At 39.0% G+C, this 13,689-nt stretch overlaps 1 protein-coding gene and 1 long non-coding RNA gene across 3 annotated transcripts; both read right to left on the bottom strand.

Annotated features, from left to right (window-relative positions):
* Positions 1 to 4,394: 4,394 nt before the first annotated feature.
* Positions 4,395 to 7,328, bottom strand: LOC112138624 (oligodendrocyte-myelin glycoprotein). Of its 2 annotated transcripts, none has more exons than XM_024261207.2 (2): positions 7,058 to 7,328; positions 4,395 to 6,536 (listed from the first exon to the last, which is right to left on the bottom strand). In XM_024261207.2, exons 1-2 carry the CDS (start codon positions 7,063 to 7,065, stop codon positions 5,168 to 5,170), a joined length of 1,377 nt encoding a protein of 458 aa, XP_024116975.1. In that variant the 5' UTR covers positions 7,066 to 7,328; the 3' UTR covers positions 4,395 to 5,167. The 2 variants fall into 2 exon arrangements, with proteins under 2 accessions (XP_024116975.1, XP_024116984.1); XM_024261216.2 differs by having other exon boundaries at positions 4,395 to 6,533.
* Positions 7,329 to 7,603: 275 nt separating this feature from the next.
* On the bottom strand, positions 7,604 to 13,214 carry LOC118599653. The gene is made up of 2 exons (XR_004949088.1): positions 12,774 to 13,214; positions 7,604 to 10,016 (listed from the first exon to the last, which is right to left on the bottom strand). It is a non-coding gene; the product is annotated as an uncharacterized LOC118599653 (long non-coding RNA).
* Positions 13,215 to 13,689: the final 475 nt, after the last annotated feature.

Below are 13,689 nucleotides of genomic sequence, written 5' to 3'. Positions count from 1 at the left end.
TTAGGAGAAGCCAGAAGAGGAATCTGACATCACTTTGTGCTGTCTACAGAGAAAATAATTGGCTTGCAGGCCGGCTCACTGGCACATCAACTACTTGGAAGAGATGTTTTAAAGTTCTGCTGTGGAAAGGATGAGAAAAGATAAACTCATACGTGCAGTGCAGCATGCTCTGGGTCCTTATTGTGGAAATATGGATGACGAGCCGAATAAAGCTATCAGCTTTAGGGATACACATATTTTAGCTGAAGAGAAGGTGAGAAGATCTTTGCTCAGGCTCTAAAAACATCTTTACTGATGAAAGTTTATTTCCACATAGAGAAGAAAACATTATAAGGCAAGAGTTAAAAAAACAAACACAGCAAACCACCATCAAATCAGTCAATCAATTTGTGACTTTATAGAATCTGCAGAATATCCTAATTTATATTTATGACTTTGAAGGATCTATTAAAGTAAGGAAAAATCAACAATTTATTTATATATTCAAAAGGAAAAAGAACTCTAGGATATTAATAATCTTTGCAGAAAAATGTATTAACTGAATCTTTTTCTGCAACATTTTTTAACTATTGTCCAAATATAGTCTCAAACGTCCTTGTAAATAAATTAATAAAATGTCTGAAAGACTAAAACGGAGATAGTTTTGACACATTTTAAAGAAAGAGGAACTAGAGGAGCAAGTTTTCCCTAAATATCTGCCACAAGTGTCATGAGGACTTCTCTGTGCACCAATTTGGAACTGACTAAAGTTTAAAAAAATCAATTATCCAGGGGATCCATGTCTAGGTAGTCAAAGATCAATGATTTCCAGGGAGACTTTGTGATATTCTCTGAACAACAAGTAAATCTTTGTGTAGTTTTATTTTAAAATCATGTGAACATTTGGGGTAAAATACCATTTACTTTCAATTCTGTGCTGCTGAAAAGAAGAACCTGAACACATTGTCTGAGTTTTTTTTGTGCTTTAAAATGTTCCACTTTGAAGCTGAGATGTTAGGTTTTTTTGCTGTGAAAAACACGGATTTATGGATTCCAACAGTACCTCAAATCAAGACATAAAAAATATATCCAGAACCTATATTAAATGAATGAAATTTGTGATCCAGGAAGGTGAGACAAAAAATGTGAAAAACCTAACCTTCTTTAAACCTTAAAAACCTGTTTTGTGGCATTTCTTAGTATTTCTTTATTCAAACTGCTGTGAATCAGGAGTAGAGGGTGTAGCTATTATCAGGTTGGAGGTGTGAGGGACTGTAAACTAGTGGAGGAGCATGTAAACAAATGAATGACATCTCAGAGGTGAATTTTTAAAGAGTTGCTGTCGCTCTGTAGAACCAAGTTTATTGATTTTAGCTAAAAACAGCATAATCATAGCTAATTTATGTCTGTCTCTGTTGTACAACTATATACATCCATCCTCTAAACCTACTTATTCCAGTTCAGGGTCATGAGAGTGCAGGAGCCTATCCAGATACTGTGTCAGGTAAAGACAGGGTGCATGTGGGATGGTTCACCAATCCATTGCAGGGCCACACACTCACATCTAAGAGACAATTTAGTGTCCAAAGAGCATGTTTTTGGACTGTGAGAGGAAGCTGGAGTACCTGGAGGAGACCTATGCATCCACAGGGAGAACATACACAGAAAGAAGGAAGCCAGCTGGGGGTTGAACCAGGGGTTTTTACAGCACAGTTCAATTTTGTTTTAAAATATTTTCACAGTTTTATCTTTGTTGGAAAATGTATTTGGTTTAAATGTAGAAATACATATATTTATATAGGGCCGGTCTGTCCTCTGATCAGTACTCGGATTTCCGAGGGTCCCTGAAGGCTCCGGGGCCCCCAGCGGAAACCAGCTGAGGCCGGTTGAGAAAAAAGATGGGGCAATAAGCAGGTGGTGCTTTGTGTGGATGGTCCAGACCTAAAAAATGACAAATGTAAAAATACAAAAAAAATGGAAAAGATAGAAAATTCAAACATTTTATAAAAAAAGCTTTTTTGTTTGTTTTAAATTAAGTAAAAAAAGCTTTTACTCAAGAGAATGACAATTTTTATGTATTTTTTTGTCAGTACCACTCAGGTGTTCTTGGATAAATGTTTATCATGAGCCTCTTCATAGTTTTTACTCTGTTTAAGTGTTTCCATTTGATACACTTCCTGTACACGTAATCCATATATTAAAAAATATTTTTTTGACAACTTCAAAATATGTAATTGAAACTAGCCAAATAGACAACGATTAGAGTAGGGCTCTTTTAAAACTATATTGAGTGCTTTTCATGCTTAAATTAGGTAAAAGGTTTATAAATGTTTTCAACAGTCATTTGTGAAACAATTTGAACAGTAAAACTGCATCTTTATGACAGAACAGGAAAGTTTGGTCTAAATGTGACTTTTCTTTGAATCACCACCGCTTTGACTGGGACTGTGACCTTTATCTTATGTCTTTAACAATTTGAAAATCTTTTAACCCAAGTTAAAACAAGCTACTGGAACATTTTTTTGGCTTAAAAGTAAAAGATAAAAATCCAACCTTATGTTTCTTCTCTTTAAAATGTAACATTTTTTAGCCTTCTTTAAGAAGGCAAGTCACTATAGTATATAAAGAAACTCCGGTGAAACAATGCACTTTATTGAAATCACAGTTTAAAGATCTTGACATTTTGCTTACAAAAAGGCCCAAAATTGCTGTGCTTCAATTTTCTGCTGCAAATTGCCAGCGAGTTAGAATTCCTCTGATGCCAGTCACCATGCAGATCAGTTTCTAGAGCGTTGCTGAATCATGAAGGACACTTAAGTCTGAGATGTGATCAAAATGCAGAAGCACTACTTGTTAGATTTAGTGATGCAACGCAGTCCGTTTGTCTGCCCTCTACTCCACTGAGTCTGTGCTGTTTCCTGTAGCATCAAACCATTAAAAATCTGTTAAAGGGAACATTTCTCTCTTTTCAGATATATTTTTTTTAAGTCACACATTTTTTTTCTGTAGCAAAAGTGTAAAAATAAATGCACCTTGACCTAAAGCGTTTAGCTGTAGGTGAACACCAAGCATGTCTTACATAACAAACTCTTAGCTGAATGTATAGTGCCATCATGTGCTAAGCTGCAATCATTACATTTTTTTTATTTAAACCAGTCAGTGATATTCAAAGCGCAGTTTCGAAGCAGAAGTTACAAAAAAAGCTGAGATTTTTTTATGCGTTTCTTAATAATAAATGATAAAAGTTTCCACCCTGTTTTCAAAATGTAAGTAAAAATAGCATCTCAGAAGGAAGTAAAGATGAGAAGGATTTCACCACTCCACGAATCAGTCAGGTTTGGCTAAGTGAAACTGCAGGCACCATGAAGAACTTACAAGTCATGTCTGCCTCAAGAAACCAACACTTACTGCATCTTCCACACTACAAGCCGCACTTAAAAAGCCTTTAATTTTTTTCAAAAAAAAAAGACGCCTTATAATCTAGATCGCCTTAAACTGCATATGGAATAATTCCTGAAGTCGTAGTGATTTTAAGAGATTCACATAATGTTTGATTGGGAGTTATTGTGATTACGCTAATAATCCAATTGGGAATAAGTGAGTCATAGTTTGTTTTAGCTGTATCATCTGTGTTTTTACACGTTTCAAACAAGGTTGGGAGTTATTGTAAATGCACTAACGCAGCTAGCGTGTAGCAGTGTCCGACTGTGGCTTTGTCCTAATTCCTTCCCTACTCACTATATGGTGCGTTCAGTATTTTCTAGTGCTGTCCGAATCTACAAATTCAAAATTAAGAGCACTGGAAATTTACCAGAAGTCTTTTTTTAAAAACTAGAGTGCATTGATGCTCAATAAAAACATGTTTAAATGTTATTTTTAAAGAAACCATCCACACATCATCATCAGAACATAGTGGAGTCACAAATAGACGTCGTGAAATGTTCGTATTGATTTGATTTTTTCTTAGTGAAATTGGTGACGTCATATCCAGTGTTTAAAAAAAGAACAGAAGAAATGTGGTGAATATGGTGTCTGATATACTCTTAAAAGCCAGGGCACTAGATAGTCCTGCGCTATATAGATGTTTTTTAAGTAAACAGTGATTAGAGTGGTAATTCGGACGTAGCCTGTGTTGTTTTTTTTGTGTTACTAACAAAGTTGAAAGTTAGTCTAGTCATAGTGACCTTTGTTTTACCTATTAGTCTGTGTTTTTACATGTTACTAACAAGGTTAAGAGTTAGCGTAGTCATAATGTTTGTTTTAGTGGTTTTAGTCTGTGTTTTTACATGTTTCAAAAAAGTTGAGGAGTTATTGTAAATATGCTAATGCAGCTAACATGTCAAACTGTGTTTTTTTTACGTGTTACTAACAACATTGGGAGTTAGCGTAGTCACAGTAAAGTTTGTTTTAGCAGTATCAGTCTGTTTTTAAGTGTTTCAAGCAAGGTTGGAATTTACAGGTATTGTGAATACTCAAACGCTGTTTGTTTTAGCTGTATCAGTTTGTGTTTTTTATGTTTTTCAAACAGTTTTGGAGTTATATATTAACAGAGCTGACGTGTAGCAGTATCAGACTCTGTTTTTCTTCGTGTTACTAAGAAAGTTGGAAATTAGAGTGGTCACAGTAATGTTTGTTTTAGCTGTATCAATGATTTTTGTCCAATAATGTCCAACAAAGTGTGGAATTAGGTATTAATATGCTAATGCAGCTAACGCGTAACAAGAAGTTCTAGAATTACTTTAAACACAGTTACTAAAGTTTGACTGACATACTTATCTCTGTCTTCTTTATCTTGCTTAATGCACATTATAGTTTGGAGTGCCTTTTATATGACATAAGTTTTAAAATAGACGATTCATTGATGGAAACAATCCGGTGTGGAAAATCCAGTAAGTTAAAACAAAATATGTTTCGATCAACATGCATTCAAACAACTTTTTTTTTAAACATTATGTCATATTTTGCACAAAAAAGTGCATTCATGTTTAAGGAATTGTACATGATTTACAGAATTTTATCAAAAAAGGTGCCAGAATCAACATCATTGAAAATATCAAACAATTTATAAACTCTTGGTTGACCCTCCTATCCAAGCTTTTTTAGGAAAAACAGCTGTTCTACTGTCCGTGCTCTTTAGTGTGTTTTACTTTTTTGTGCTTTCAGTTCTCGGGCGTTTTTCGTTTGGCTTTCAAAGGACTCGGGGGGCGATGACAGACAGAAGCCCCATGTTGTGAAGGAACAGCAGCATGGTGCAGGAAGCGGGCGCAGCACAGCCGCTGCTGCTGCCTCCGGGAGGCGACTGATTCTGCCTTCTCACACTCCTGGTGCGAAGAGTGGTTGTTTTCTTGGTCTGGATGGAGGGGATCTCTGTTGTAAAGAATCGATCCGTGGCCATCTCATTCTCCTTTGATATTTCAGTAATGAGACTTTTGTCAGAGAAATAGAGCGAGTCTGTTGTGTGAAGGGAGTAAGATGGAGAAGTTTCCTTTTTGCCAGAGAGGAGGTGATCTATGTTCACTGGGCTGGCAGAGGCAGGAAAGTGATTAATCGCCGGATGGGTGTCTGCGGTGAAAGTAGAGCTTGGAGGAAAATTGGAGGCGTCTTTAGGGGTGTGAGGCGTGCTTAGCTGAGCCAACAACTGCCACCACCAGGTCACTCTCGCTTCAGGGGGCACAGAGCTTAGATCTGGGGTTTTGGCAGCCAGAGGAGGAGAGGTGTAGGAGGCGAACTGCCATCCTCCAGACCTGCTGGGCCGAAGTCCTCCACAGACCGGCTGGGTGTGGCAGGGGCAGCCGAGTACCAGCACAGAGGTCTGCTGAGCCCAGGACAGCAGATAGGCCATGTCCTCATACAGGTGGCAGGCCCAGGGGTTGCTGCTCAGAGTGATGATCCTCAGCGACACCATGTTGTCCAAAACTCCAGAGGGCAGCGAGGAAAAGCGGTTAGCGTGCAAGTAGAAGTGAGTCAGCCTCGGGAGCCGGTCCAGAGAACCCGGCAGAACATTCACCAGCAGATTGTGGGACAGGTCAATGGTCTCAAGGTGGTGTGGTAAGTTTGTTGGCAGCGTCCAAAAGTGATTGTGGCTGAGGTTTAGTGTGAGCAGATTGATCAGTGTGTTGTTGATGAAGATGGCCCTCTCCAGCTTGTTGTTGGAGAGGTCGAGCGTTTGCAGATTCCACTGGTACACGGTATCATTCTTGTCCAGCAACTTGATATGGTTGAACGAGGCTGAGAGCTGCCAGAGGGAGCGAGGTAAGTTCTTTGGCAGGCGGCTCAGCCTGTTGTGAGACAAATCGAGTAAGCGGAGATGTGTGTACTGCTGGAGCTTCCCGTCCAGGCTGTGAAATCTGTTGTGGGACAGGACGAGGGAGCGAATGTTGTACTGTAGGCCATCGGGCAGCTGTCGGAGACCTTTCCAGGAGCAGTCTACCTCTCGGTGGCTGCGGCTGCAGGAGCAGTCGGAGGGGCACACAGCCAGGCCCCGAAACACCAGACAAGACAGAAGCACAAATTCCAGTAGAGCCTCATTTAGAAAAAGCTTCAGCAGCCCATACCTGCTAAAACAACAGGACAAGAAGCAAGAATATTATAAGGAATACATTTGAATATAGAAAATTGGTTCAATAATTATTAAAAAAACACATGCTAAAAGTATGCACAGATAACTTCCTGCACCTCATTGTTTGCTAATTTACACAAAAGACACAACAGTAGAGCCAGCGTTCCTGTGTGCCCTACAGCACAATCATTAAAAACATGCCACTTTCTGTAGCGTTCAATCTCCAATGAATGTGATCATTTCTGCTCTATAACATGCTCTCCTTCATCAGCAAGGAAGAGAAATCCCTGCAGTCATTTTCCCTGGCATCAGTTTGTGTTCAGTCATCAGTGGCTGTCAGTCCCATGCTCTCAGAGGGGGGAAAACTAGCTCAATAGGGTTTTATTAATGACTCCACAGAGAACTCATGCAGAACTCAGCTGCTCCAAAGGCATAAGCAGCAGCACAAAATGCAGGGTTTGCCATGCGAGGGTGTGGCTGCATGTGCTTCTTTTAAAAAAGAGTCTTTAAATAACTCACCTTCTCATTTTATCATTCCAATCACTTCTCTCTGCTCCTTATTTTTGTTGATGTTGTTCTCCGGCACCTTTTTGTCTTCTTGCCTCCTCGCTTCGGACCAGCTTCTAAAGCAGGATTTTTAAAAATATTTTCCCCACCATCTACCTCTCGAGATGACCCCCGCACACTTGTCCGGCCACCCCGAGCGGCTGGAAGTTTAGTCCTTTCGTCGTCATTGAAAGCTGGGGGTTTACTATAGCCTCCTATGAGCACTGCAGGGTCCAGATTTACTGTGTGCAGTGCAAATGGGAAGGGAGGGGGTGTGTTTGGGGGGGGGTACCGGCAAGGGGGAAAATGGAGCATATAATGAAGGGATCTCTGCAGACCTGATCTCAGCAAGGGTAACTCACTGAAATGAGACAGCTTTCAGGATTTACCTTCACAATTTAAAAGGGCGTCCATTGTTCGGACTAACCGGCTGTTTGTGTCGCAAATGAGTCTTTATCTAAGACACATCAACCTTCTGTTTAGTGTTCTCTCCCAAAGTGATTAGCAGAGTGTAATTGCTTTTTTTTTTTTTTAACCTTTGAAAATGTAGTGGCTAATGCATAAAGATTTCTTTGCAAGAGCGCTCTCCATCTCTGCAGCATCCCACCTGTCATCTGCAATACAGCCAACTCTCTGTCCTGTGCTGCATTGCTGCACTCATACTGCACAGTTACACTCCAGCTCACGGGTGCATGAGCTTATAAATAATGACCACTCAAACCTTAAGCATGCATTTCCTGTTTTATGCTGCCACAGCAGCCAAGAGGGTTCTTATGGGCTCTTGTTCTTGCTCGGTGAAAAAAATAAAAAATAAAAGCGCTCTTTTGCAATCTGCTTCACATTTTCTATTTCTTGTACTTCAAATCTCTGGATGGAATCGAAACTCTTGTATCCTCTTAAAGCTCCTTACAGAAAGCCTGGAAGTCTCAGCTTCACCTGCCGTCGGCGGCGCCACCGCACAATTTCTACTTAAAGCTTTCTGTTATTTATGTCATCCAAATCTTCTAGGGTGCTTATAGGGAATCCTTCAAATTTGTCATGATCTCGGGTTTATCTGATTCCGGTGCTTGCACAGTCAGCCCACGTCAGCGCGTTTTCACCACCCCCCTCCTCTGATTCACTATTCAAGCTGAACATTCAGCACATGTTGTTTTTCCAGAGAGAGCGCCACTTAAGGCTTTTCATTGGAAGCTGCACATCCATCAAGAAGTAACAGGTATAAAGTTAGACGAGCATCTGCACACCAAAGCGGAAGCAGTCTTTTAATTTGAAAAAGCTTTTTTTTATTTTGGGTTTTTTGTAAGGCCGGGGACACAAAGCGTTCTTTGGGAGGTTGGTGGTACTGCCTAGGAGAGGCGCATTCCCTGCCTGCTAATCGAGGAAGTCTTTCCTCACAAATACACACACATGTTGCTGCAAACTACACAGTAAATGAAGGCTCTCAGCTTTTATGCATTACCAGTTCCTGCAGCAAACACCAGAGAATTATAAGTTCAAACTACTGTAGACAGAAAAGCCATATCATATGAAACACCAGATATACATTTTTTATCAGATTTACAACTTGTACGGGTGTAACATTTAATCAATTAATCGATTTATATTCTTATGATCCAACCTGATCAATCTCTAAGTTGATCGGTTCTATTATAAAATTGTTTCAAAATGAAATAAATGTTGAAAAATACTGTTTGGATTAAAGCACAATAGTTTTATTTTAATATAATGTCAAAAAATGTGTGTGATGGCAGCAAAAAAAAAAAACATCATTACAGTCATATGTGTGGAAACACTTGGAATTTTGCAAATACATGTGACCATACATTGGTATAATGATCTAATAATGTTTCATTGGTATTATTTTGATGTGGACAAACAACAGGGAAGCTAAAAGGTGAATTGTGCACATGTTTATCTTGAAAGAAATACAAGGAATCTGGAAAACTTCACCTGCCCTGTTCTGTACCTTGTATTTCTCTGAGTCACACTGGTTAAATCTTTAGCTAAAGATGTCCTGGATTTAATCAATATTGACTACGAATTGCATCAGAAACCACAAATTCTGATGTGATCATTGTTAAAATGAATTGTTCCACCCCTAAAAACTTGCTTCAAGAAAAAGCATTTTTACAACAAGCAATCTGGAACTGAAATAGTTGCCAAAAAAAAAAAAAAAAGCGCTGGTTTCACTCAGTAACCTCTTTGAGTTGCTCTGCTCCTCCAGAAGGATCGGGTGGAGCAGGAGCAGTGGGAGGTTCTGATGTGGTCACTTCGCCTTGTGGCTTTGAAGAAGTACCTTCTTCAGGGCTGGGCGGAGGAGCCTCGTCACTTTTTTCCGTGGCGGTGGGTTCACCATCCTCCTTGTTGGCGATCCCTCCCTCCTCCACAGTGGGACTGTTGCTCATCTCCAGTTTTTCTTGATTGGTGTTGGTCAGTAGCTTGGTTTCAGCTTCTGTCTTGTACTTGCTGTTCTCAGACAGACTCATGAAGCAGCCAGAGTCACCCGCCAGCTCACCGTCAATTCTCACAGTCTTGAGCTTTTTGCTCAGATGACACACCTTACATGCTAAAATACAAACGGTAGTGAGTAAAATTGTGCAGGCCGCGATCAATCCAGCACACACGAAGAACATATGGAGACAATGCCCCTGCAGGAGTTCAGACAAAAAGTTGTTGGTGTTGGTGGCTGGTGTTGCAGTTGAAGCTGAAGTGGTTGGTTTGACAGTAGGAGGACGTGTATAAGGTGATGTGATTGGGAAGTCAGTGACCATCGTTCTGATCACCTTGCTGGTCGCCATGTTCTCATCAGATGAGTTTGTGGCCGATGAATTGGTGGGGGAGGGGGTGGAGGGATTCACATCCTCTGCACACTGGATGAGCAGTGACGCACACAGGAGTTCTACACAAAACAGCTGGACTTTCATGTTCATATCTAAAACGACATGGAGAGAGAGGTCAAACATCAAAGAAACACTTCAATTTGTCACATTTAAAAAAAAAAGAATTATTTAAAAAAAAATGACTGCAGACCTAACCCTCAGTAGTCTCTGAACTCACTGGTGAGTTTGCCAAACACCCTGACTGTTTGGAATGACACCAACCCAACGTCATACTGTACCAACATCAACGTTCCTTTCATTTAAAATTTAATGGGAAGGTTTCAAAAAGTTTACAGCTTTTACATTTTTGGTAAAAAAAAAAAAAACATGACTAGTGATATGACACAATAAATCTGGAATAAATCTATTGGAACTTTTCATGTAGCTTAGTGAATCTTTGTCAGTTTTTTAAAGACATCTTTCACTTTATATCTTTGTGGTTTCATACATTTTACTTTTGTTTGATATTTTGCAATAAAAGAACCAAACACCCTGTTTGATCTCAATTTTTGTGAATTTTGCTGAAAAATATGACAAAATGTACTACTTTGAATCTAGTTTTTTGGAAAGTTTCAGATTTATTGTGAAATTATTGTGTACTATAATCACAGTTCTGTTCTTGAGGCTGGTGAAGGATGCCCAAGTCTTTCCAGTGCGAGTTTTTACATCTGACTCTGTTCCTCTCAGTAGATTCAACACTCTGTCTAGATGCGTGAAAGACTACTTCTTCTCGGTAGTTGTCGCCTAGCTTCACTGGCTCTGTGATGTGAGTTGATCTTCAGGATCTTGGTCTTCGGGTTGGACAGTGAGGCCAACTTTTGAAGCAAATGATGCAAGTATTGACGTTCTGTCATGTATTTGATGTCGGATGTGTGAGAGAAGTCCTAGCTGAAACCAGGGGGTCCATTGGATGCCGTTTTCTTTCCCTTCCGTCACCTGCCTCAACACCCAGTCAGTGGCAAGAAGGAATAGAAATGGTGATAAGAGGCGTTCTTGATGTACACCAGGCAACCCGGCAGGACGTTCCCCCATAAGATTTCTGAATCATTCGGGTCAATCTGGCTGGGATCCCGTAGAGTCAGAGGAGTTTCCACAACATTTCACGATGAGGCAGTCAAAGGCCTTGAAGAAATCCACAACATGTGGAGATGTACCAAGATGTACTCGTACCAAGATCCGCCTGTTCAACTCAAACATCAAGTCTGTCCTACAGTACGTAGCTAAAACATGGAGAACAACTAAAACCTCAAAAATATAGACGTTCATCAATTCTTGTCTGAGAAGAATCCTCCAGAGAAGTTGGACATTCATAAATCCTTTGAATTAGACAGGTTTTGTCATGTATGTTTGTCCTATTTTCTACATGCACTTCAATTTGACATCTTTTTTTATTTATTTATTTCAATTAACGAGCTAAGTAACCCCAGCCACCACATCCATCAGCTGTACATTCCCAACAGAACCTTTGCTTTTGCCCAGATTGGCTTCAAATTTCCTCTCCTTGCTTTTAATTGTTCATAAAGTCTTAATTCTGATGAGTATTTTCAAAAAAGTTCAACTTCCTTTGCTTAAGTCAGACCTGCAAGCCAGAATTATTATTATTATCTTTTTTTTGTATTTTTTAATGTTGATGTTACTTTTTTCCTTTGGACTAAATCCCAGGACATTCCACCGTTCCCCGAGGGGCAAAAATTACCCGAAGTGTTGGATGCAAATGTCAGACAGTTATTCCTAGGTGTCAGAAATATTCAGTGAGGAAGAGCTCCAGTGTATAAATTGATGATGTGGATTAATTGATGCACCAGCGATGTTGTTCTACATCCCTTCCCAGTCAAAATTTTGCCCCAAGTCCATCATATCCTTTACTTTAGCACACCTTCGCCCACTGCGGGCATATTTTTCTGGGAGTTAAAATTAGCATGAATAAATAAAATAGTATTTCTGGGGGCGTTTTGGGACGAAGGCTATAAGAGAAGACCTTTTAAATATTTTCCAGAGGGAGCCTTGAAGACTTTTCATGTTAAAAGTTAAAACAAAGGGTGCTAGTGCGGACTAAAACAAGATCCTCAAACCAAGAATAAACCAAATTTGTGTTTGAGGGGGGTTCGAATACTTAAATATACTTCCTTCTGTCAGCAAATGATTTTCCATTGGTTGGAAAAATTTACACCACACCCTTGTAGCCTTTCAGAAGTGTTTCACAGCTTTAAGAGTAATTTGACATTTCTGATTGTTCTTGATGTAACTTTTTACCAGCATATGCAAGTAAATAAACAATCTAGAAAAAAAGTATATTTTATTTACATATAAAAGCTTAATGTAAACTACTGTGTTTTGACAATTAACTGGATTTTTACTAAATTACTTTTACATCCATTAACAGCAGTTCTAATGGTGGATATGTAATAATTTGTCATAAAACTGAATGTTTTGTAGCGTCATTTAAAGCAAAAATAAATAAGTAATTTAAAACGATGAAATATTTAATCAAAATAAAAAGGAAACGTTACCAAGAGAAAGGCATTGGCGTATTTAGACTTCTGCAAAGTCTACATCTACAAAATATAAAAAATAAAAAGGATTAAATTAATTATAATTCTGCTAGAAATGCTTTTTATATTTTGTGTCAGTGATCAACATTTCTTCAAATTGTAATATTTTTAACATAATTTCACACCATGACACGTTTCCTCTTAGGTGTGATTCAATAAAAAAATTAAAATTGTAAAACCAGGTTTTCTCCTGCTGAAAATGGGCTGTTAACTATCTCAGACCTGAACCATAATTAAAACATACTCTTAATCACCTACCTTGTTTTTAGTTGCAGTTGATGGCAAAGAAGAGGCAGAGGCTTTTGGTGATGGCGAATGCAGCAAATGAACAGAAATGTCCAGAGGATACGGGAACTGAGAGACCAAATCTGCAGTTCTACGCAGTTGCACGCCCGTCTTTTTCTGACTTCTTCCTCTGGTTTAAATAAAGAAAAGGAAGTGGTTTTTGGTGTTTTGTTCAGAGCCTACACTGGTCATACAGACCTCTGTAATATATCAGATGATAAAAAGATACATGAGTCTGATCACTATGAGTATACTTTATTTCAATTGTGAAAATTGCAGCCATATTTTGTGAACACAGGGTAAAACTGATGTACCAAATATTTGGATGAAATAATTTTCTTTGTTATTATTATTGTTATTATTGGTTTTTCTGAGTTGTGTCTAGATGCTGGCACTGATCACTGATGATAGTAAATGTCTTTTTTCACTGCTTCACTCATGACCACTGAAAATACACAAATGTCCTCGAGTGTTTTACTATTGGCAGGTTTACTGTCAAGCCCGAAAGTATCACAAATTTAAGGTGTTTCAAGAAAAATGAGAGCGAGTTTTTGTTCCTCAAAGTTTTTTCTGTTACGGTGAACTTTGTTTCCCAAGTGAGTTGGTGTTTGTTCGTCTGCACCTGCACTCTTCAAGTTCATAAACTGAAGGGGAAATGCAAAACTCTGCAAAGTGATGTTTGATGATAAAAGGAATGAAGATACTGGTCCAGTCCAAGAAGAAATGTATAATTAATGTAAAGTTTAGCTCCAGCTACACAAAGGGGTTTATACAAAGATACCCCTCGTGTGTCAGAAGATCTAAACTCCTATAGTGCAACAGTAACATCTGTCCAACAAAAGAGGCTTTCAGCTCTTATCCTTTTTGCTTTTGGAAAAGACAAGTTAAA

The sequence above is a fragment of the Oryzias melastigma genome, linkage group LG14, assembly GCF_002922805.2.
Source record: "Oryzias melastigma strain HK-1 linkage group LG14, ASM292280v2, whole genome shotgun sequence".
Classification (NCBI taxonomy): Eukaryota; Metazoa; Chordata; class Actinopteri; order Beloniformes; family Adrianichthyidae; genus Oryzias; species Oryzias melastigma.
Note: the sequence above shows the minus strand (reverse complement) of the source record. Positions and strands in the feature narration are given on the sequence as shown.